Raw genomic sequence first — 25,374 nt, forward strand, 5'->3', positions numbered from 1 at the left:
ACTGTCCCATGGGCCTCCTACCACAGGGCCTTGGCACACCCTGTTTCCCCAGCTAGAATGGCTCCTTCTCTCTGTCTGTCTGTCTGTCTGTCTGTCTCTCTCTCTCTCTCTCTCTCACACACACACACACACACACACACACACACACACACACTTCTTAATTCCTATTCACCCCCCAGTTCTCAGCTCAAGTGTCACCAGCCAAGGAAGTGCTCCCACACACCCCAGTCTAAACTGGGTCCTCTGCTCTGTGCTCTCCTTTCCTTTATAGCACTTGCCTTGGGTTGTAGTTGTACACTCCTGAGTGTGATTATTTGGTGAATAACTGTCAGCCCACTAGACTGTACACTCCAGGAGAGCAGGGGCTCTTTTTGGATGTCACTGTACCCCAAGGCCGGGCATCTGGTAGTCACTCAGTACCTGTATGTTGAGTGAATGAGTGAATGACTGAATTCATAGTGGAGAGAGCATTGGCCTGGGAGGCTGAAACGCTGTCTCTGGACCCAGCTGGCTCAGGTCCTTAGGAAAGTCAGCCCTCCCTTGATTGATTTGTATGCTGCAAATATTTTCCCAGTTTGTTGCTCGCCCTTTACTTTTATATATGTATATATATATACTTATTGGCTGTGGTGGGTCTTCATTGCTGCATATGGGCTTTCCCTAGTTGCGATGCGTGGGCTTCTCATTGCAGTGGCTTCTCTTGTTGTGGAGCACGGGCTCTAGGCGTGTGGGCTTCAGTAGTTGCGCCTCGTGGGCTCATTAGTTGTGACTTGCAGGCTCTAGAGCGCAGGCTGAGTAGTTGTGATGCACAGGCTTACTTACTCTGTGGCATGTGGGATCCTCCCGGACCAGGGATCAAACCTGTGTCCCCTGCACTAGCAGGTGGATTCTTGACCACTGTGCCACCAGGGAAGTCCCGCTTGCCCTTTACCTTTATATCAGGGGCTTTTTTCCCCAGATGTAAGTAAGTTTTTTATTTTTATGTCATCAACCTATCAATATTTTCTTTTAGTTTCTGCCTTGGTTTAGAATATTTCAAAATAAAATTGATGTCACTATTAAGGAGGCTCCTTCTTTTAAAGGAAATCATTAGCCTGATGAACAGAGCTCCAGCAGCTTGAGCTGTCTTCCTTCAAAGGAGTATCAGTGTCTTAGAAGCACTGATGAATGTGCAGAGCCTGGTCAGTACTTTGGGGAGGGAGAGAGAAAGCCCTACGAGTGAGATGAAGTACTTTCACGGACCTTATTTTGCTTAATTTTCCCTCAAGAAAGCAAACCAGCATTTATTGTGTGCCTTCCGTGCTCCAGGCATTTCCATTGTACTTCTTTAATTCTCATGACTACTCTATGATGAGGCATCATTATTCCCATTTTAACAGATGTGGAAGGAGAATCGTGGGTACCCTGCCAACAGGTGGTGGAATTCATATTCATGTCTATGCAGTGCTGAAGCCTGTGCCCTCTCCCTAACCCAACACAGGGATTCATTCTATCCAAACACCACTGCAGGTGGCCCTGCATGTCTCCAAGAGAGCTATACATTCTTTGAGTAATAAAATGCAGTGTGATTTTTAAGAAGGTGCCCACTGCCTATGAATACATGGAAATTAGATTTGAACAACTGTTGGAATATTTAAGGTTGAATTATTGATATGTAGTAGAACACAAAGCAAATTAAAAGGCAAGGCAATTATGAACTCTAGGGAAAACAAAAAGTGGTGCACGAAATATTATAGTACTACATAGCTCAACTGGGACTAGCAATTACATAGTACTAATAATGCAAATTCTGCATATTGATCAAACTAGAAATACATTATAACTATACTGGGAGGATGGAGTGGGTGCTTATGTGTGATAGGAGCAGGAGAGTGAAATAAATAAAATCCTCATCTTCCACAGTTCCAAGTCAATAGCTAATATTTAAAATGGAAAAAATCAAGAAGTGATTTGGCATAAAAACAGAGCATAAATCAATGGAGTAAAATAGAGAGCCCAGAAATAAACCCATTCATATGTGGTCAATTAATTTACAAAAGAGGAGCCAGCAATATATTCAATACAATGGATAATATATGGAAAGGACAGTCTCTTCAATAAATGGTTTTGGCAAAACTGGACAGCCTCAAGTAAAAGAATGAAACTGGACCCCTATCTTTCACCATACACAAAAATCAACTCAAAATGGACTAAAGACTTGAGCATAAGACCTGAAGCCACTCCTAGAAGAAAACATATAGAGTAATCTCCTTAACATTAGTGGTGGTGATCATTTTTTGGATTAGACACAAAAAGCAAAGGAAACAAAAGCAAAAATAAACAAATGGGACTACATCAAACTAAAAAGCTTCTGCATAGCAAAGGAAATCACCAACAAAATGAAAAAGAAACATGCAGAATGGTAGAAAATATCTCTAAATCATATATCCAATAAGAGGTTAATATCTAAAATATACAAAGAACTCACAATTCAATAGCAAAAAAAAAAAGCATCAGTTTAAAAAGTGGGCAGAAGAACTGAATAGACATATTTGCAAAGAAGATATGTAAATGACCAGTAGGTACATGAAAAGGTGCTAACATCACTAATCATCAGGGAAATGCAAATCAAAACCACATGGAGATATCATCTCACAACTGTTAGAATGGCTACCATTAAAAAGACAAAGAGATAGCAAATATTAACAAGGATGTGGAGAAAAGAGAGCCCTTGTACACTGAATGTAAATCGGCACAGTCGCTTTAAAAAACGGTATGGAGGTTCCTCAAAAAATTAAAATAGAATTACCTTATGATCTAGCAGTTCCACCTCTGGGTATGTATCTATAATAAAAGAAGTGAAAACAGGATCTCAAGAAGTATCTGTACTCCCTTGTTTATTGCAGCATTATCTGCAATAGCCAAGGCATGGAAACAATCTGTGTCAATTAACTGATGAATGGATAAAGAAAATGTTTTATATATGAACACACACACACACACACACACACACACATTATCCAGCCATAAGGAAGAAGGAAATCCTGCCATTTGCAACAACATGGATGGATCTTGAGGACATTATGCTAAGTGAATTAAACCACAAAGAGAAAGACAAATACTGTATGGTATTACTTATATGTAGACTCTAACAATAAAAACAAAAAAGGCAAATTTACAGAAACAAAGACTAGAAAAGTGGTCGCTGGGGCTGGGAGGTGGGGGAAATAGGGAGAAATTGGTAAAAGGGTGCAAACTTTCAATTATAAGATGCATAAGGTCTGAGGATCTAACGTATAACATGGTGATCTATAGTTGATAACCCTGTATTGTATAATTCAAATTTGCTAAGAGAGTAGAACTTAAATGTTCTCGCACACAGACAAAAAAGATAAATATGTGAGTTGATGGATGTGTTAATTAACTGGATGAAGGGAATCAAGAAAAAATGAAAGAAAGAAATGGCAATAAATAAATACCGTTTAGAAATGTGGAGGTAAATACCAAAGGAGCCAACGGAAGTGGCCTCCTCTGGGGGTGGGGAAGGAGGGGGTGGGAAAGCGGGAGTCTGCCCGGTCTTACCCTAAAGCTCGTAGGGCTGTGTGAGGTGTGGTCAGGGAGTGATAACCTAGAAATCACCTGCCCTTACACCAGTTCGCACTGGAGGATTGTTCAGAGGGAATTTTCTGCTCTTAAGGGGAGACCATGGGATTCACAGGCCTCCTCTGAGTGCTTGGTTCTGAATAGTGTGGCCTTCCAGAATATGCCCGTGGTCACCCCATGCTGCCCCTGCCCGGGCTTGTCAGGTGCTCCGAGGGCTCCCTAAGACAGACCACCTCCAGGGCCCTGAGAGTGAGACAGCAAAGGGACGGTAAGCTAATTAGGTGATACGGCATCTGCTCGCCTGAGATTCAAAGAGAAGATCAAGGGCCAGCAGAGGGGTTAGTGAAGTATGCCAAGGAGGCGGTAAATGAGAACAGCGCCTGGAGAGTGGAACCAGGGTCTGGGCCAGAGCGTGATCAGAGACTGGAGGCCTCATTGGAGCCTGCGGTGGAAACAGAGGGCCAAGGGAGACTCACCTAGTGATCTCTTCATCCTAGACCAGGCACTGGCACCACCGCCCAGAGCTGATACCTTCCTCCAGTGGCCAAGCCTGGATGTCCTCCACCACTGGCTAGCCCTTCTACCCCACACAGAGGACTGAGCTCTCTTCTATCTCTCCTTTCCAGAAGGCTGATCAGAACTGAAACAAAACTGCAGAGGCCCTCAAATAAGCAAAATGTCTAGGACAAGTCCCAAGGACCTGATTAAAGGATATAAAAATTCCCAGTCGGGGGATCTTTGAACAACAGTGACCTCAAAACACATTGCAGCCTGATTTTTTTTATCCTGTTTATTCTTGTTTTTAGTTCTGTTTATTCCAGGATGTTCATTGTACATTTTTAATACTTTTTCTCATTTTTTAAACTGAGGCATAATTACATACAGTAAAAGGCACACAGGATAAGTGTGCAGCTCAATGACAGCCACCCAGATCAAGATGTAGAGCTTTTCCTTTAACCCCAGAAGTTTCCCTCCTGTCTCTTCCCAGTCACTCCTCCCAACCAGACCGACCGACACTCCTCTGGTTTCTGTCACCAGAGAGGGGTTTTTCCTATTCTTCAATTTCATATAAATGGAATAGTAAGGTATGACTCTCTCATTAATAACACATTAAAGGCCATGGATAGTCCTTCCACTTTCTTCTTTAGGGAAGGGAGGAAAGTGAGAAAATATCTGTTGAGTGTCTAGGATGTGCCAGGTATGTGCTGGACATTCCATTTACAGACAAGCCTCCCATCCTAATCCTAATACCAACCCTGGGAGACAAAGGCAGAAACAGGCAGGATAATTTAAGTCAAATGCTCAAAATCGCTGTACCACTAATAAGACCAGAAGCAGCTTGAATGCAGGACTCAGATGTCCAAGAAGCCTCCCTCCACAAATATAGGCCTGTCCAGAGGCTAGTGGAGGCTGCACCAATGTCACAGGGCAGCTTAAGCCCCTATGATGTGAGGATGTGTGAGCCCTCAGAAGCACCTGTTTCCTGAGCAGGTATTCACACCAGGTGCAGGGGCAGAAACCAGAGTTGGGGTCATACCACCCCTCGGTCCTGGCCCTTCTCAGATTTGTTTAGCTGAAGGCAGGCTGACTGAATAGCAGGCTAGTGGGAAAGAGGAGGGAGTCAGGATTAGATGGACGAGGAAGGTGGGCACCTTGTGGAGGTGTCCTCACTAGGGGCTGCCAGCCATGCTGGCCCTGGTGCAGAGGTGTTCGGTGGGCTCAAGCAGACCTGGCCCCATCCACCTGGTAATGCTGAGGAATCCCAGCTTTGGCTAGTACTTTATTTCAACTCAGCGTATTTCTGATACATGAGCCAGCTCAAATACTGTAGCTTCCCTGCCTGCCTTCGGAGTCCGACACATGTTTAATCATTCATGTACTGACCATATATTTCATAATAACTGTAGCTCTTTTCAATTGGACTTATGTAACCATGCTATACAGCAAGCACAACTCATGAAGCAACTGTATTTGTGCCCTCCACCATCCTGGGGGGCCAGCCTTCCCCTGTCCTTGCCTGCTAAGGCCCTGTGAGAACTCTGGGCACACCTGGATAATGAAATGCCCTACCGTCACTCATTTGCAAAATATAAGACCAGTTCAATATTTCCACATCCATTCCAGGGCTTCAAACTGGGAAAGCATGCTTCCTGGTCTGGCTCTCAGTTTAGAGTGTCACATCTCCTGTCTCTTGGTGCCCTGTTGAGGCTTCCATTTTGATGTCCTATTGCACCTTTATTTGTATGATCTCCTTTAATCTTCAAAAGATGCCCTCTGAGAAAGAGAGCATGGTTGCCCATTTTCCAGATGAGGAAATGGAGTCTTAGAGTGATTAAAGAACTTGCCAGCCCAGGAAGGGCACCCAGCCAGGAGTGGCAGAGATGGAATTCAAAACCTGAGAGCTCTAGAACACCACTGTGCATTTAGTTATTTACACACCAAGCCCTATCTGGGTAACAGGAGAGGAAAGTTGTCCTGGGGGAAGAAAGTCTTCAAGACCCAGAGGCGTACGTGCTTGGCACACTGTGAGCCGCTGGGCGTGGCTGCTATGCAGGAAGGCAGTGAGGGGACAAGGTGATGAGGCAGGGGGAATAGACCCTTTCCACATCCAGGTAGGGCTTTCAACAGGGAAGTGATGTGTCTGGATAGAGCGTTAGACAGTGATGCTGGCTGCAGAGTGGGCAGTGGGTCTGCAGAGAGTGACCCTGAGGGCAGGGAGAAAGCCAGTGTTCAGTAAACGCTGTGGGAGTGATGGTGTTTCCTATCTGCCATCTGCAGAGGGCGTGAGGGGACAGCAAGACCGTTGTCAGAGCACATCTACTGAGACCACTCAGCCACTGCCAGCCAGGCTCCCCTGCTTCTGCACACTGTCCCCCCAGCCCCTAGACTACCAGTCCATCTGCTGCGGCCGAGGCCCTCTTGCTAGGAGGTGAAAGTGGCGGTTTGTGTCCTGGAGAGATACACTGTGAACCCAAGCCTCCTCCCTCCTGCTGCCTCTCCTCCCAGATACCAGCCGATGGGGAAACTAAGATGCTCAGAGTACATAACTAAGCACTCTTAGACACTCAGGATATAAGGCACTGCCAGATGCTGGGCTATGGAAGCTCTAGGTTGGACTTCTGGACCCCGAGGACGGAAGACCTGGCCATGACCTTTGTGTTTGCAGGTGGGAATAAATGATTTATTTGTAAGACAGACCTGAGCTGGGTTAGGCCTGGGGCTCCCCCTAGGCTGCCTTGGGCTCCCCCACCAAGACAGCCAGGGACCTGCCCTGACTGCTGAAATCATTAACAGCCTCCATGATTACTTAACCAAGGGTGGAGAATGCATTGATCTAAGCTAATGGCCCGTAGGCAGGCAGAAATGAAATTTGTAATCAATATCGAATTACATTGACTCAACCGACTCCAAGCTCCTGGTGAATGGCTTGCTAATCGGAACAGGAGTAGAGGCACCAAATTTAGGGCCAGCTGCTCCTGGACAAGGTACGGAAGAGGGGAGAGAGGCCTCCCAAGGCCTCAGCCTGCAGCAACGAGAAACAGTACTAACCACCATTCATCTACTCGCCACTTCTCTGTCCACACAGCGCTTTCAAAGTGTCCTTCACTTCTTCCTCACCATGGTCTAGGCAGTGGATACGATCTGTATTTTGCTCCCGTTTGGTGTGGAAACCTGGGACTCCAAGCAGCTGAAGAGCCTCCAAATCCTGTGCCCCTTCCATGACCTCAGCTGGCCTCTCCCCTCCCACCACCGAGCTAGGAAAAGTAGAGAATGACGTTCTGTGTTTCCTGCGCCTACTTGCTGCTTCTCTGATTACAGGAGTGGAGTCAGTGATCTCGTGCCCTTTAACCTTTCATCATGTGGAAACAGGCCACGGACAGGAGAAATTTTGCTGGCAGATTTTTTCAGACCAAGAAGATCGTCTGTAGAGGCACAAGGTCTCTTGGATCTAATCTTTTCCATGTTCTTTGGACTTGAGGATTGCTGCCTCATGTCCACTCATTCATTCAGCAAGGATTTATTGAGAGGCTCTGTGCTACATCCTAGGAATCAAGCATGAGGAGGGCATCCTCTCTGGCCATGAGAAGCTCACAGATCAACACAGCGCGGAGAGGCACGTGTCCAGCCAGAGCTGTGTGCCATCTACAGGGACAGCGTAACAGAGGGCAGTCAAGCCCCTGCTTTGGGAACATGTAGAGGAGCCTTCACACAGTAGGAAACAGCTGCACCAACACTTCAAGAGTGTCAGGGCTCATCCGGCGGGGAGGCACAGTGGTGCAGGGGTCTGGCACAAAATGGCCTTTGTGGGGACCAGTCACTGACCTGGAAAGAGTGGGGTGTGTGTTATGAGTGGCAAGTGAAGCTGGAGACCTGCCTACACACAGGCTCACAGAGCCCTTCTCATCTTCCTCACTTCGTACCCACGTTGATGATGGCTAAAGCGCAGCCTCTTTAAAGTGGATGCAGCCAAAGGGACCCCGCCATGAGATGATGGTTGGAGGGCCAGTCTGTGGATAGAAGTTAGAGGAGGTCCATCAGACTTGTTTTTCTCAAAGAAAGGGGTTTTTCCTTAGTCTTGGTGGGAAGGGGTAAGGTTTGGTCTATTCTAGGGCAGGGACATGGGTCCCGTGAGAATCAAGGTTAAGAGCCTGGGAGACAGACTTCCTGGGTTTAAACCCATGCTCCCTCATCCTGCATGTCTTCCTGTTCCCTCCTCTGGGCACACCCTTTCTCCCCACAAGACTTCCATAGTGTTGGGGAGGAAAAACTTTTCCTTTACCCTCTGAAGTTCTGCGCCTGAGGCCTGCTAGTTAAACTGATAAAAGATTAATAGGAGACAAGGCATATAATTTTACAGATAGTTTTAAGTGAGGGGGTGGTTCATCGAAAAGAGGCAGCTAAACCCAGGGGTAGTAAATTGTGGGACGATTACTAGGAAAAATATGGTAGGTAAGGGTTGTTTAATAAGGTTTATTATGTGGACTCAAGTCACCTTCTGATGATAAGAATCTCATTCTCTTCCTGGTATGGGAGTGGCAAGGCACCTTTACGTTCATAAAGGGAAATTTATGCTCTGCCTTTAGGCAGAAAGGAGGAGGTTAAGGAGCGCCTCCTGTGTGCTCTTTCTCAGTTGCCTTCAGCTCAAAATAATCAATATGCCAAAGTAGCATATTTGGGGGTAGCATAACCTGATCCCCTCTAATGGCTCACTCCATTCTTTCATCCACCTTCAGCCTCACGTCTGGCCTCCCAGCCTTCTTGCTGCTGCCTTCACACTCTCATTTCCCTTTATACATGCCGTGATAACAAACTCTTGTATTTGGGTGTTTCTGTTCCCCCTTTACACGTGCCAGGGCAGGCACGTGCCTTTCGTTTCCACACCCCAGCGGCTCGCACACAGGAGACGCTCAGGAGGCCCCTTAAGCTTCACGGATGGGTAGATCAACACCAGCTCCAGCTGAAGCTGGGGGTGCGCACTGCGTGGAAGCACAGGCCAAGCGGTTTGAGGGTCGCTCTGCCTCCTGCACCCCCTTGCTGAAGACCAGCACCAGCTGAGTCAGGAGGCAGACCCAGGAAGAGCCAACAAAATTGGCTCTTTTAAGAATGTGATCTTTTATATTGATGTTTTTAAAGCATTAAAATAATCATTATGGAAAAAAATTCAAACTTTCTAGACCCTCTCAGAGTTATATTAGAGTTAATACATTTTATTTATTGGGCGGTAGGTTTCCCCCTGTCCTTCCCCTTCCGGGCCCGAAGTGCGACCCATCAGGAGGGCCTGGCTGGTTCTCTAGACCCCTCAGGTGGGGGACTTAGCAAAGAACAGATGACTTAAGTGGAGCCCAGAAAGAAGCTAAGTAACAAGTTTAAAACATTTTAAAAGGTAGGGGGCACTCAGGAGCCATCCGGTAATAAATTATCTGAGGCTCCTGCAGTGCTCCCAGGACAGCACAGGAACCCGGCAAGGCCCCCTTGCCCTTGGCTGCAGATTGCATTAACTTTATGAAACCGTCTCGTCCAGCCCCCTCCAGAGTGCCCCTTCCATTACCTCACCTCTCTCTTCTCCATCAATCTTTCGGCCTCAATACTTACCCTTTAAATCAATTCAGCTCTGAGAGCCATCTTGCTCTTTCCCCAGCCTGGCTTTAAAATCCCATTGACTTTTATAAATCAATTGTGTTTTAGTTCAAGTGCAGCCACTCCTCCACGCTCTCGGGGCTGCACTAACAGAGCTGCAGATGGAAAAACAGGGCACTGATGCCAAAGCTGCCACAGCCTAGTCAAAAGGCCCTGAAAACGTTCAGGTGTGCTTGGTGTGGATCTCCTAAATAGACCCTGAGATGAGGATTGTCTGCAGTAACTTCTTAAACAGGTGCTCCCAAGGGACACCAGAGAGGGGCTGGGGGAGCAGCACCGGGAAGGGGAGAGCCAAGCTGGGGTGCAAAGCCAATAAAGGAGGGGTCTCAGCCTGAGCCCCAGAGGGATTTTGAATGTGAATTGCACTTCTTTATCCCTCCAAGTGATGTCCAACTAGAAACAAGGCCGCAGGGCTTTCAAGCTCCCATACCAAGAGTCTTTGGCCAAGGGCTGGGGGGTCAGGGAGGGATGTAAATTCCTGGGCACTTCCAGTTCTCCAAGTGCCTGCTCAGAATGACTCCAATAACCCAAGGACAGACTTTAAAATGGGCCAGCAGCCCTGAGAAATCACCCGGGGTAAGCTGTTGGAAGTAAGGAGGCATAAAGACAGGAAAAAGGAATCAAGGGAATTTGGGCAGGGCTCTGACATGATCCACTGTGTGAGGTATCTTTTAATGTGCTCTCAGCCATTTCCAAGATGCAGCAGCTGCCAGGTACTCTCATTGAAACACTGGGGGAGTGAATGACCCACACACCCTTGCTGAGCCCCTCCTTATGTGAGATGGGGTGGAGCAGACAGGCTGGAGTAGACCCAGGCCCAGTGGAGGGGCTCACCTACAGAGAGGGGGCCCCTGACCTGATCCCATAGTAGGTCCACAGGTGGGCCTGGGCCATGCTTCCATGAAGCATCATCTGTTCAGCCTGGAAGCTCAGAATAGGCAGAGGCTAGGCATCTTTTCATGTTGTGGTCCACAGCCTAGCTCGGTGCTTATTGAACATAAATACGCATAAACATTTATCGAACTCGTGATATTTTAGCTGCTATTTTAGATCTCCTAAGGGGATCCAGCTCCATTTCAAGAGAGCTCTCTCTTTTACAGTTTTATTTTAATTTATATAAGCAACACATGCATTCCTTCCTGTATAAAACCACGGTACTACAGCCCCATCCTCCCATTCATGACCCCACAATCGCCGTTACAGGTGTGACATGTTCTTTCTATGCAAATGCATGTACCCACTGAATATACCTTGTGATGTCTTCTGTTTAAGGGGTTGTGTTTTTCCTCCCTTTTTATATAGTTTTATATTTTGTGTGTTGTTCTGTTCTCCACTATAATAGAACTTAAGAAATATTAAAGCAGGAAAGGGGAGATGGAAGGGTTGGGGACATATTTTCTTAAGGGTGGTCAGTAGGTCCTCACTGAGAAAATGCCATTTGAATAAAGAACGAAGGGGCTGAGAGGAAGCCCTGCATGATCAGGGTTGACAGGTGCAGAGCCAGGCAGCCGGTGCATGGCTGGCCTATGTAAGGAACAGCAGAGGTCTGTGTGACCAAAGGCAGGGAAGCACAAAGAGGTTCAAGAGGCCTCATGGCCAGGTCCTGAGAACCCTTGTAGGCTGTAGTTATGGCTCCTACTTTTACTCTGAGCGAGAGGGGGAGTCCTTCAGGGTTTTCATAGGGAAGTAATATGATCTAAATCCCATCTTTAAAAACTCTCTCTGGCTGCCCTGTTAAGAAATCACAGTGGAGAGATGGCAGATGGCAGACAGGAGAAGAGGCTGTAGCAGTAATTCAAGTGAGAAATGATGGTGGCTGGGAATAGGCAAGCCTGATAGTGTTTCCACTGACTGAGATGGGGGAACCCATGAGAGGAGTCGGTTTGGGGGTGGGGAAAGACCCAAGCTGAGGTTTGCCATGAGATGATGGAGGTGGATAGTCTGATGGACGCCTGGGTCTGGGGTTCAGGGTTGAGCTCTGCACAGGTGCCTTCCACACATTGATGGTGTTTAAATCCATGAGATGGAAGGAGATCACCGAGACAGTGAGTGTGGACAGAAATGGAGTCCAAGGACTAGCCCCCGGCACCGGACTCTAAGAGGTGGGGATGATGAGGAGACTGAGAGTGGTAGCCAGTGAAGAAGGGGAGAGGCAGAGGTAGAGGTCTTGGAAACGAAGGGTAGAAATGGTCATGGAGATGGGAAGGAACAACTGGGGTCAAGTGGTGTAAGGGGAAGGAATGGATGGGCTGACTTGACCTTGGATTAAGCAATGTGAGGGACATGGGTGGTCTTGATAAGAGCAGTTTTGGTGGCACAGAGGTAGGGGAAGACTGACTGGGCAGGTTCAAAAGAGAACAGGAAGCAGTTAGGGATGATGAAAAGATTCTGGAGACGGAAGTGGTGATGGTTACACAGCCATGTGAATGTACTTAAAGCCACAGTGAGCTGTACACTTAAAAGTAGTTAAAATGGCAAGCTTTGTGTTAGGTGTATTTTACTACAATAAAAAAAGAGAATAGGAGAGGAATTGGAAAGAGTGAAGACATCTCTTCTGAGGTGTTTGTTAAAGGGGAGAGCTAAACCGTGTTCGCTCGTATACATTCATCTCATTCTTTTTAGCTTCTGCCATGCATCTTATAATGTGAATACAGCACAGTTTATTTGGTTATTTTCCTGTTGTTGGGCATTTGGGTTTTTCCATTTTTAGGGATCACTCAGAGCTCTCCAAGGGCATCCTTGTGTGTGACTACCTAGGCACTTGTGGTTCTCTCTGTAGGAGAGAGGTAAGAAATGGTATTTGCTAGGTTATAGAGTGGGCATTTTTTCACTTTTAATAAATATAGCCTAACTGCCCTCTATAAAGTAGCTTACAGTTACTCACAACACATGATATTACTGAATTTTAAAAATTTACCTGCCTAAGGGGTGCACAGTGCTGCATCATATAATAGCTATAAGTTGCACTTCCCCCTGATTACTATTGAAATCCAGCGTCTCTACACATCTTTATTGGCTATTTGTAGTTCCTCTTCTGTACATTCACTTCTTTAATTTCTTCAACTCAGAAACAAAAGATTTCCTCTTCCTTGATAAGAAAAGGGCATGGGAGTTCCTTGGCCGTCCAGTGGTTAGGATTCGGCACTCTCACTGCTGTGGCCTAGGTTCAGTCCCTGGTCAGGGAACTAGGATCCTGCAAGCCACACAGTGCAGCCAAAAAAAAAAAAAAAAATCGCAGCTGACCCTGCACCCTGATGCTTCCTGCATAGCCCTTTGTCCTTCTATAATAATGAATGAACCTTTGGGTCCTTGCAAGGACCCATGAAAGGATCGTGAGTGCCAGGCTGGGGGTTGGATTTTACTCTGCACATAATTGATGAATACTATGGCTACTGCTCAGGAAAGGAGTAAAATAATTCTATCCGTGTTTAGTCTCTTTTGGAGACTCCTGCAGAGGGCAGGGGGCAAGAAGAAGGCATCCAGGTGAGGGATGATAAGAAATTTGAATTGATTCAATAAAGAAGAAATGAAAAGAAAGAAGAGTGCAAAGAGAGAATCTTCAGAATTTGGACACTAACTGGCTATGGGACTTGAGGGGGAGGGGTTTGTCAAAACAACTTCAAGCTGTCGAAACTGGTTGATCCTAGTCATGAGCCCTTGGTGAGGAGGGGGATGGGGAGCAGGTTTGGGAGATGTGAGTAGGCAGTAGGCATTGAATTTGAACATGGGCACAGGCGATCATGAACCATCCCTATGGAAGTGTCCCCCAGATGGTTTAATGTGAGCCTGAATTTCCAGATAAAGATCTGGGCAGAAATAAAGGCATGGACTCATTATGGAATGGAGGGCAGCTGGGGCAGGCCTGGGCAACAGCAGGACTTTTGGGGAAAACAGGAGGAACTGAGGCCAGAACAGGCAGGGCAGCTGGTAAGAGACATGGGTGTACCAGGCAGTTGGGCTCTGCAGGGCAGGAAAAAGGAAGAGCTTCAGGAAGAGGGTCATCCACAGTGCCTGAGCATCAAAGCATCTCAGAGGCTAAGAATCCAAACCAGACTATAGGATTTGATCAGAACAGTTTCAGGAGAGGACAAAAATCTCCAAATGCAAGGGGTTGGAAGGGACTGGGGGTTGAGGAAGGAGAGTCTGGGAGAGTGGTCCACCTCTCAGGTAGGTGAAAGCATCAACCTGGCACCACATGCTGATCTGAAGCAAGAGGTAGCAAATGCCACCTGTTCTTTCCTCCTGAATTGAAGCCCCACCCTCCCCTGAAGTGGCCCCAAATATTGAATTGTGGTCACCCTCCAAGGCTCAGCCCAGGTGCTCCTCCTCTAGGTGGTTCTGCAGATGCGTACAGCAGAAAGATGCACCTTCATTTAAGTGTCTGCACCCTTTGCCTGTCCACGTGGCCTGTGGCTCTTTCATCTCCATGTAATTGTTCTTTGTGACTTATTTCCCCTGCCAGCCTGGGGGTTCTGGGGGAACACAAACAACTGGGGGTTCTGCTCCATACCTGGAGGAGCTCTGAAGACTTGGAAGGGGTGGATGGATGAACGCGTGAACGAATGGTTGTGCTTGTGAGCCGAAGAGCCCAACTTTGAGGAGGACGAAAAGCACCCTCCTCCTCCCCAGGTCACGGGCCTGCCCTGGACCAGAAACTCCAGAAACTCCCCTCAGTTCTGGAGCCTTAGAATGTCAGGGCTGTTTGACTTGAAACCTTGGCTTAGATGTTTATAGAACTGAATGGCTTGATTCAAGGAAATGCTGAAGACAGGAACAATGGTTATTAATAAATCATAACAATGATTATTTTCCTTTCAAGATGCTCTATGGGCCTTATAAGTAATATCTGTGTTATTGATCGGCTGGGGGATAACCCGGGCTGGCTTGGCAGCCTAAGTAGCAGCTGCAGGAAGCGCCTCCCTGGTGAACTGAGGGGAGCAGGAGCTGACCTCTCCTCTCCTGCATCGGAGCCCCAGTTCTGCCAAGGATAGTTGAGTCTGTAAAAAAAAAAAAAAAAAAAAAAAAGAGTAAGCTGAAGTAGCCCACGATGTTTGAAGTAGCCCATGTCTCACATCCATTTCCTGCCTGGCATGGTGATGAGAGCCACACGTGCAGAACTAGATAAAACATCATGTCCTGCCATCCCTACCCCTCGGTCTATACGGGCAGAAAGGCAACCACACAGATTGTTACCAGCCATGGACTACATGATCTGGTAGGGGAGGGAGTGACTATCTAGAAGAGATCAGAAGGAACATCCTGTGGAGTTGGACCTTGAAGGATGAATAGGAGCTCACCATGCAGCCAAAGCCAGGGGGTGAGTAGGAAAGGGGTGGAAGAAAGGTCCAGGTTAGTGGGACAGCATGGGCAGAAGTAGGCCAGGCTTAGGGAACTGCTGACACTAGTGTAACAAGAGGAGCTCACACACACACACAATGCAACAACTGTGGGTTTCAGGGACCATGCGTTCCAATCACAAGTGAGGATCTGTGATCTAAGAATTACAAGTGTGATTACGTTTGGACTCAGAGTTGTTCCTCCAAAGGCCGGGATGGCCCTGCTAGTTACCACTGCAGCAGTGTCCTTGATCCTGGCCAGAGAGAGGAGAGGAGCTTCACCCAGGACAGAGGGGAGAGTGGGGGGGAGGGGACGGGGAAGCATGGGAGGGGCAAATACTCTGTCACTGTGGAGGGCAGTACCCCCCCTGGCAGAGCGCTGCTCATGGTGTCTGCAGGGCAGGAGTGCTCACAGGCACTCGGTGGCCCTGAGATAGGAGGCACAGCCCCTTTGCTCTGCCAGGGAACCATCAGCAAGTCACAGGAAGCAACTGCAGCAGAGGCCCTGCTGTCCAGGCCCAGCTGCCAGGATGATCCCAGGGAAGCAGCAGGATGGTTTACCTGGGGGGTGGGGGTGGGGCTTCTGAGCAATGGTGCTTGGATCTGATGCCTCCAGAGGAGGGGTGCCACGCCGCAACCAGGGAGGGAGGCTGCTGGGGTCAGCTCCCTCAGGGCCTGAGTGACAGGAACCTGCTAGAATGTGAGCTCCAGCAGGACCCAGATGCTCATGTTTCATATTCCACTGCTTTTTCCCTAGCACCTGTAAGAGTGACTGGCACATAGTAGGTACTGAATAAATCGATGTTGAATGAATGAATGAGTCATTGAACAAATGGAAAGCTGGCTGGCTGGATGGAGGCATGGATGGATGAATAAACCTGGGGAAATGCAGAATCTTGGATCCCAGAGACCCAGAAGAAACTAACCAAGCAGGCAGGCTGTGCACTCCCCCAGGTGAATGACCTTGGGCTGCGGTGTCGTGGGGCTCCCGCCCATGCCCCTCTGAACCCAAGGGAGGGGTAGGCCAAGCATGATCACGCCCTGCTGGCCAAAGCTCCCATACACTGGTCACCAGGCAGCTAGAATGCCAGGGTGGGGAAATGACTGACCACTGGCCTGCCATCCCTCGTGCTCACTGCGTGTGTGCTTGGCTTTCAGCCCGCTCCAAAAGCCTGGTGATGGGGGAACAGAGCCGGAGCCCTGGGCGGCCGCCCTGTCCCCGCAGGCTGGGCCCTGTGCTGAAGTCGGGCTGGCTGAAGAAGCAGAGGAGCATCATGAAGAACTGGCAGCAGCGCTGGTTCGTGCTGCGTGGGGATCAGCTCTTCTACTACAAGGACAAGGACGAGACCAAGCCCCAGGTGAGAAGGGTGCATCCTGTGTCCAGCGGGCACCACAGCGGGGCTCTGGGGGCAGGGGGGGCATGGTTACCTATGTCCAGGAGAGGGGAGAAGGCAGAGAGAAACCCTGCTGTCAGCACCTCCACCCTTCAAGCACCAAGCCCCGACTCCACTGGGATTTCCAAAGTGAACTTTATCCTCAGCCACCAGGTTCCTGGTATCACACCTTGTTTTACTGCGACACATCCACAGCTTCAGTAATGGAAATGTTTCCTTGTAATGTTGATAGAGAAAATCCCTCCACGGCTTAAGAAAACAACTCTTCCTCATGTCCTTTTCAGCCTCTTAGTACTTCTAAGGTGGACACAGGTGCACACATTCTGTTCCTTCCGTTATGCAGGGAAGCAGGCACCCGGACAAATCTAGCATCATACGGAAATCTGGCTCCCTGTGAACCCTGCATCAGAGGCCTCTGCCTCTCAGCGGTGGCTTCTGTTTTCCACCAGCACTGTAAGCTCCACCTCAGGCGCTTAACATGTCTGCCTTTCCACCCAGTTGCACTAAGTTCACTCACTCAGAGAAACCAGTGGCCTCGTCTACCATGGTGTGTCCTGGTCACAGCTGTCTCATGCAGACATCATAACCAAGTGCTCTGTGTGTTGCCAGTCAAGGTGGCTGGGCTTGTGGAGCTTGGGCAAACTAACCCTTGTTATAGGATTCAGACAGAGAAAGGACATCTGGGAGCTACCCTCGCTTCTCTTGGGGAAAATGGGGAAGGGAACTTGAAGGACTACTTCCAAAGTTTGCTCCTAAGTCATTGATCCAAGTCGGAAAGAAAAGGGAGATCCCCTTGTTTGGAGTCAGGGGTCACAGAGCTTTGGGGGGGTATAGCCTGTGCACACGCAGCAGTTCCTATGGTGTCCTCTGGGGCCTGGGGGGTGGGGAGGGGGCTCTGTGATGGGCGAGGTGGAAGGAGGTACCTGGGCCCAGCACGGGATCATGTCGACATCACAGTGAGACAATGACCCTGTCACTCCTCTTCCCAATTTCCTGAGTATGAAAAAGGAATTGTCCTATGTTTAACACTTCTCCAATACTTGGGATCCTCCCTTAAAAACACGGGGCTCTGGGGGTGGAGGAGCAAGCCTCATCTCAGAGACCTCAGTGGCAGTGGTCACCAGCTGCAAGTTAATAACCTTCTGTCTTCACTGTATTTATTCTAGTGGTTAATTCTGTTTATGGAAAGTCATACTGGTTTCCGTTCGTGAGAGTCATAGCATGTTTTCCTTTCTAAAATATATCTAAGTTAAAAACGAAAAGTATTGCACAGCAATGTGAGTATACTTAATGGTACTGAACTATACACTTAAAAGTCATTAAAATGGCAAATTACATGTTATGTACATTTTAACGCACACACACAAACAAGTGCTTAAGGAAAACCTTTACACCAATAGCAGTAGAGACGAGAGGAGGGGATGACAAAAATCATGAAAGTGGATCTAAGCTACAGTTTAGGGAACTCTGATCTGTCCAGCCTCCCAGGCTTTATAAGGAAGGAAAACAACTCCCAGAGAGGTGGAGTGGAACAAACAGGAACTTTGAATTTGATCTGAATTAGGTCAAGCATGCTGGCTGAATAACTTGGAATAAGTCACTTAATTTTTTTTTTACTTTCAGTTTCGTCATCACTAAAATGGAGACATTACCCACCTCTCAGAGATGCACTAAGGATTAGATTGTAGACCATATACGCAACCGAGCACAAATCCTAGCACATGGGATACTTAAGTCTGGGTGCCCTCATGCTTCCTCAGCCCTGCTTTTGCCTTGCTCCCTGCCTCCCCACCCGTGCTCCTCAGCTGCTCCTCAGATCGGGAATCACACCTCTGGCTTGCCCCCAACCATTTTCCTTCTGGCCTCTGCGTTTTGTGTTGAAGACCAGCCTTGGCCCTTCAACGGCATCTTGGCTTTCCTGGCTGTCGTGTTGATGAAATGTCACTCTGATGATGCTGACCAAAGTTGCCAGAGTCCCTAGTGCCCAGAGCCCTGCCTGTGGCCTCTACTGTCATCCCCCTTCTGGCCTAGCCCACAGCACCATCTCCTGGGAGAAATGCATCATGATGCTGGGTGAACGCAGTGGACTAAAGTAACACACTGAGGTCACCCAGGCTACGTGTGGACCCCTGCCCCAGGCTTCCCCACATATTCCGCACGGTGAGCCTCAGGTGGCCCTCGCCTATCACTGCAGCTGCAGAAGGAACCTCCATCCCCCAGAGCTCCCAGACTGGACATTCTTCTCCCTCTCCTGGCACCTTCTCCAGACATCAGTGGCTTCTGGTGGAAACAGCTGATAGAGTAGAAGCATTGACATTCCCAGTCACCAGCCTGGGCAAAGGAGGAGCCCTGAGACCCAACCCGAGCTAAACCAGGGCAGTCATCACCAGGGAGCCGTTGGATCCCTGAAGGGAGCCAGCACCTCCCAACAGATGCCAGTGTCATGCCCAGGGCTCCTCTTTTGGCCTCTCCGGGTCTCACTGACCCTGCCAGACCCTCATGGGGGGTTATTCTTTTCCATAATCCCCCTCCCCAACAAAGCCTGACTGCTCTGGCAGCCCCATTGCTCAGGTTCCCAATCTCAAGGAGACTCTTGGTCAAATTTGACTCACTTATCTTTACAGTATGATCTCAAACCTGCATGCCTGCTGGCAAAATAGCCCACAGATTTCCGTTTAATTGCATGAACTGCATGTAATGGACTAATTCTCAATATCTGGTTCCTGGAAAAATGGGCCCTGCTCACTGTTTACAGTGACAGAAGTGCCCAGGCAGTGAGCTCCCTCCTAACAGATGGCCTGTCATCTGTCCAGCAGATGTAATTGTAGAGAGGAGGGATGTCCAGCTACCTTTGATGCTGCGCAGAGCACATACACGTGATCAAGATCACTCCCAGCCCACATTCTTGTTCTCTCTCCAAGGCCCAATCTCTTCCCCCTTTCCCCTTCTCACTGTCAGGAAGGTCAGCAGAGGACACAGAGCACAGAGATGGGGAAAATTCAAGATGGCAGAGGAATTGGCTCAGATGGAAGCTCAGATGGAAAGACTAGGCAAAGGTGCTCTAAAACAGAACCTGAAAGTGTGGCCCTGTCCCTCCAGCTTTTCCCAACACATGTCCCTAATAGTTTCCAGCAGACAGATCATACAGTTTTACTAATAGAAGATTCCAGGTTTTTTCCTCGTAAATAGTTTTAGCTTCTGCGAAATGTTTCTTGCGCCATGAAAACTCCTGCCACATTCTTTACTGATCAGCCTGGTCCATTTCCACTGTTTGAGCATTCATTTTAAGTCTAGTTATCCCACTCCTTCACTATGGGTTTCTTGGCTTTGAATAGAAATGGAATAGAAAAGAAATGGAAAATATAACTTCCAAAGCATAAGATGGAAAAAAAATATAACAAATTAAATGTGATCAGTTCAACAAATGGGCAGAAAATGGAGGGGAGGGAAAAAACAAAAGAAAAAGGTAAATAGAAAACAAAAAAGTAAATAAAATAGCAAGGAATAGGAACAAACATTTCAATTGTCATGATAAATGTGAATAGGTCAGATTCATCTGTCTCTTAAAAGACAGAAAGTGGAAATCTGGCTTAAAAAAGAGAAAGTAATAAACAAAAAGGTTGAAAAACAAAACAATGGGGAAAAGGTACGCCAGCAAATGCGAGCAAAAGGAAAACAGATTTAGGAACATCAAAATCAAATAGAATAGAATTCAAGGTGATAGGAACAAAAGGGAACAAAGAGAAACATTTCATTATAATATAAATAACAACCTACTGAGAAGATAGAGCAGCTGTGAACTTTTATGCTTAATGACATAGCTTTGAAGGACACAAAGAAAAAGAATTCTCATTATTCTCCATATTTAATGAAATTTTAGAGACATTAACTGACGGTAGTGCAAAAGAAAAAAAAGACTTAGAAATTAAGAACAAAATGATAGTATGGGCATGTATGCAAGAGAGAGAGAAACTATGCATGTGGAAATAAAACACACACACACACTTCACAACACTTCCTAAGTTAATAAGAAAATCAAAACTTAAATTCAGACTTCTAGTCAAGGATGACAGCGTTAAAAACCCCAGAATTCCAATAAAGAGCACTAAAGGCGTGCTTGTGAAGGTGTGGACACACCTAGATGGAGAGGGCAGGAGGGAAACAGCCGCATTCTGGATGCTGGACAGCAGGTGGGCAGGGGGTAGCTGATTCAGCAGACCTGAGAGAGCTAAATTACACGCCAGCACTACAGAGAGCACAAAAGTCTGTCTGGTTTGCAGATCCCCTCACCCTCCAGCAAAGACTCAGACATTGGCAGGATCAGTTATATCTGGAAATGAGGGCAAAAGAAGAGCTCCAAAAAGGAGTTCTGATTGAAAGTCAAGTTTAAAAAGCAATTAGGCCTCAAATCTCCCAAACCACCTGGTGCAAAGCTGTGACTGCCCTCCCTCACTGGGGTGTAACACGGGGAAGGAAACTGAGGATGCTGGCCCTGTCGCTGGGGGCAGGGGTGAGGGCCACACTGGACAAGGAGGCTTAGATGGAGGTGGACATGCATACCAGTTACTCAGCCCTCCCAGTCTTCATCCCACATTTGGCTTCCAGATCCCAGCAGTCAGGAATAGCCCTCAGAAAGGAAATGAAGAATTTTCACTGGAGAATCTGACAGGCCATGAAGATGAACACAAAACATACTGACAGGAGGGGTCCCCCATGAAACAGGCCAGGCAGATCTCTGTCTCTGTAAACTTTCCCCGCCCACCCCCAGACCACTTCCAGTCAGCTGCTTAGAGAACTGTAACTAGTAGGAGTAAAGAACTTTGGGTCATCTAGACACTTAAGGAAAGAATTGCATATGAAGTCCAAACACAAACACAGGAAAGGGGAAAAAAAGCAACTCGGAGGCAATAAAAATTGTGCAGGGAGGAGAAAACGTGTATATAAAACTGTCTTTAACATCCTCAGAGAGAGACTATTAAAATGGACAGTCAGAGCACAAACCAGCTCCCAAAATTCAGAAATAAAATAGCAGAAACAAAAACTCACATAAAAGGTTGGATGAAAAACTTGACACAGTTTCCTGGAGAGAAGCACAGAGGGGAAAAGAGGAGAGACAGCTAAGTGTCTGAGAAGGAGCTCTAGAAAGAGAAACAAAAGGCATCCTTAGAAAAAATACTAAATTAAATCAAATATCCTAGAATGGGAGTATAGACAGTGGATGCTGACTGATATAACCAAAGTTACTGTGGAGGTTCAGGAAGTCACATGGAGAGGGGCTGCAGGAATGGGGGTGGGGGTTAAATAAAGCAAAATCTCAAACTTCCATGCTGGAAATTCCATAGATAATGCCTAAAATGTTTAAATCAAGTCATAGTAATATAAGCATATTATTTAGAAATAAACATAAGAAAAAAAACCTCAACTGAAAGCTGAAAGTGGTGACTAAGATTTGGGCAATGGTAGAAGAGGAAGAAATTGCTGCCTTATAACAAGCCTTATAGAAGTATTTGATTCTCTAAACTATGTTTAGATATAACTGTCACTAAAAAAAAAAAGTGAAATAAAACTAAAATAATTTAGTTTTGGAATTTTCAGAATATGACTACTACAAATCAAAGCTGCAGGGTAAGGCTTCGAGGAAGAAAAGGAAAATGAGGTGATGATCAAAAAACTGGAGATTTATCTGTATTACAGTTGGCCCATCATATCTGTGGGTTCCACAGCCATGAATTCAACAGGGATTAAAACTATCCAGAGAAAAAAAATTTCCAGAAATTCCAAAAAGCAATACTTGAATTTGCTGTGCACCAGCAACTATTTTACATAGCATTGACATTGTATTAGGTATTATAAGTAATCTAGAGATGCTTTAAAGTATGTGGGAGGGTGTGCTTAGGTTATAATGCAAATACTACACATTTTATACAAGGGACTTGAGAATCCAAGGATTTGGGTAACTTCATGGGGATGCGGTATAGGAATCCTTCCCTGCCAGTACTGAGGGGTGATTGTATTTTCATTTCTCACAGTGAGACTATATTTATTTAAGCCCATATTTTAAAATGTTTTAAGTTAAACAAGAAAAGAAAAACTAAAACCAGAAAAGGGATGCAACAGGGACACAGCCCTAGAGAGTTCTCTTCAGGTAACCAGAAAGGGGGGCAGACTAGGGGTCAGACGAAGGGCTCCCTCTTCCAGACAGAGCCGCTGAGCCCAGCCAGTCTCTGCAGAGCTGGCCCTGGCACATTGGAGGTGCTCAGAAATTGTGTTTAAAATGAACTTTGTGTGTGGGGGCAGGGGGTGTCGGGCAGCTCATGCCCAAGGCGGAGTCCAGGGTCTCTGAGGCAGAAATGCGAAGCTCATCATGTCATCAGGAACCCAAACTGCGCACGTGGTACCAGAAGCTAGATGTGGAGGGCTCGGGTGCCACCCTCAGAAGCTGGGTCCTGGCAGCACTGGGGGGCTGTGAGGTTTGGGGGCTCAGACTCTTTGGCGCTCTGAGAAGAAAGTCATCCACAACAGCACAGGCAGGGATTGACAGGGCACCAGGCTGCAGACAGAAAGGCCATCCACACGGGGCTATTGTCCTAACACACAGTGTGGCCTAGAAAACCTCCAGGTGCTGGAACAAGGGGCTGGGGAGCCTTGGAAGCAGCAGGGGACAAAGCGTGGGAGGTGACGCCTGCATCCCTGGGTGGCAGAGCCTCAAATCTCTGCCCACGCGGCCGATGCAGCTGTAGGTTCTAGCAGAGGCAATTTAAAAATCACTTTGAGAGAAGGCTGGGTTTTGTTTTGTTTTGTTTTCCAGGAGCGTAAGTAATGGGAGTGGGAGAGAAGATTGATTTAAAGTTTGATTTAATTTAGAGTAAAAGCTTGGAATTGGGAGGAGGAGAGACAAGATGGATGGGAAAGCAGATGCACTTCTAGGAGTGAACGTTAATATAGGCCAATCAGCAACCAGCAGTCTTTAAGAAAGAGGAAGCCTCAGGGGAGGAAAGAGAGGCCATCTGACCCCAGAGCTTGAAGGTCACAGGGAATGTTTCAGCAGGCCACCAATCACCACATTCCTCCAGCCTTTGTTTACCAACCTTGCAGGTCAAAGACAAAAACAGTGCTGTCATGAGCTGGCTCCTTGGGTCCTGTCTCCTGAGGAAGGTGCCTGGGTTATTTCCACGTTCCACATGAGGGCATTTGGGGGCCGGCATCAGGCCTAGATTAGTGGGTGTGTTACCCTAGCGCCTGAAGTCTTTGCTCAATGTCTGCCCGTGGCACCTCACAACTTTGGCTGGTAAGACTCTACCCACCAGGGCCCTTATCTCTGCTCTATCTGCGGCCTTAATTTAGATGCCGTCCGGCTGGTCTGAGCCAGTCCATGCTCACAGCAAGCCACAGAGCAACCCATGCATCAGATGCTGTTTCACGTGTAGACCTTATAAATTCAACTCAGCTGGAGTTGACTGAGCAACCACTAACTGAGCATCCTTCATTAGCTGTAAACTGTTACTCAGACCAGCCTAGAGGTCATTATTATTATTGTTGTTGTTATTGTTGCTGTTGTTGACATAGCTACTGTTAATTTACGTCACTTCCTTGGTGTCATGTCTTCTCCAGTCTAGACTGTAAACTTCATTCCGGCAGGTCCTCAGTCTGTCTTATGACTTATCTTTTTCCCACCACCCAACTTAGTGCCTGAAATGTAATTGATATGCAGTAATATTTGATGCTTACATGAATAATTGAATTAATGAATGAGTGAATGAATGAAGAAATAAATAAATTGATTGAATGAGTGAACACTGATCCAGCCTGTGTTAGATCCTTGGTGGGAAAATCGTTCATTGTTTTTGTAAAGTGCTCGATAGGTGACAAGAAGCTTATTGGACTGCCTTCCCCTATGAGTATGTGAGCTCGTCAAGGTTGGGATTTTGTTTGTCTTGTTTACCCTGTACCCTCATTGTCCAGAACAGTGCCTGACACCTAGTAGAAGCTCAATAAATCCTTTTTAAATAAACATTCCTAATTTCCATTGAGCCTCACAGCAAACTTACAAAGGCAGATAGAGTTCATTTCCATGGTATAGGTGGAGAAAGTGATGCACAGAAGGGTGGGATGGAAGCTTGCATACTATGGAAGGAAAATAATATTTGGAATCAGAGAACCTGGGTTCAAATTGCCTTTATGCCCCCTACAACTTTTAGATTTGGGCAGATCATTGAAGCCCCTCTTGCTCCCACATTTGGTGTGATGTTCTGGGCGGTCCTGAGGGTTGGACAGATGGCAGCTGGCAGCGGTGGTGGTGTCAATGCTGCCTAAACACTCAGAGACAAGCTTCCTGTAATTCTTAGAATGGGATCTAAGTCCTCCAAGAAGGCTTCTAAAATGAAATGTGAAAAGCAGGTGACAGATCCTGGAGGCGGGGATCACCTGAACCTGTGAGTGAGGCTTCCTGAGAGCAACCCTTCGCTGACTTTTCCAATTAGGAGTCCATGTCAGTGGATATCCCGACTGTCATGGACATCCAGTGTCTGGACCTTAGCAAGTCGTTTGACAGAATCCCACATGACAGAGAATGACAGATTCCTGGATTTTGGTTTCACTGCTTACTAGCTAGTACCCAGAGAAGCTATTTCCCACTCTGAGCCTCAGTTTTCTCTTTGTGAGATGAGAATAACCACAGCTACTGTATAGGGCTATTCTGAGGGTAAGATTAAATGTATCAGAAATACCCTGGTGGTGGCCTTCTCCCCTGGGTGGAATTGTACCCAGTGAAGGTTTAGCAGTCATCCAGCTCAATCAATCAAGAGAAGACCAGTGGCACGCAGCATGGCCCTGATCTTGCCTCTGCCTTACTTCATGGGTTTAAATCTAAATGAAAAGCTAACACTTACATGCATATGAACCAAGCACAATCCTAAGTGCTTGGC

The 25,374-nt window shown here is 47.1% G+C and overlaps 1 protein-coding gene across 2 annotated transcripts in view; it reads left to right on the forward strand.

The window, feature by feature from the left end:
- ARHGAP22 (Rho GTPase activating protein 22) overlaps positions 1–25,374 on the forward strand; it is a 179,357-nt gene that overhangs the window by 37,075 nt on the left and 116,908 nt on the right. For both annotated transcript variants that reach the window (XM_057734871.1, XM_057734873.1), the window contains exon 2: positions 16,215–16,414. In XM_057734871.1, the coding sequence (XP_057590854.1) occupies positions 16,215–16,414 (200 nt within the window). The remainder of the gene's footprint in view (positions 1–16,214; positions 16,415–25,374) is intronic.

The sequence above is a fragment of the Hippopotamus amphibius genome, chromosome 5, assembly GCF_030028045.1.
Source record: "Hippopotamus amphibius kiboko isolate mHipAmp2 chromosome 5, mHipAmp2.hap2, whole genome shotgun sequence".
Classification (NCBI taxonomy): domain Eukaryota; kingdom Metazoa; phylum Chordata; class Mammalia; order Artiodactyla; family Hippopotamidae; genus Hippopotamus; species Hippopotamus amphibius.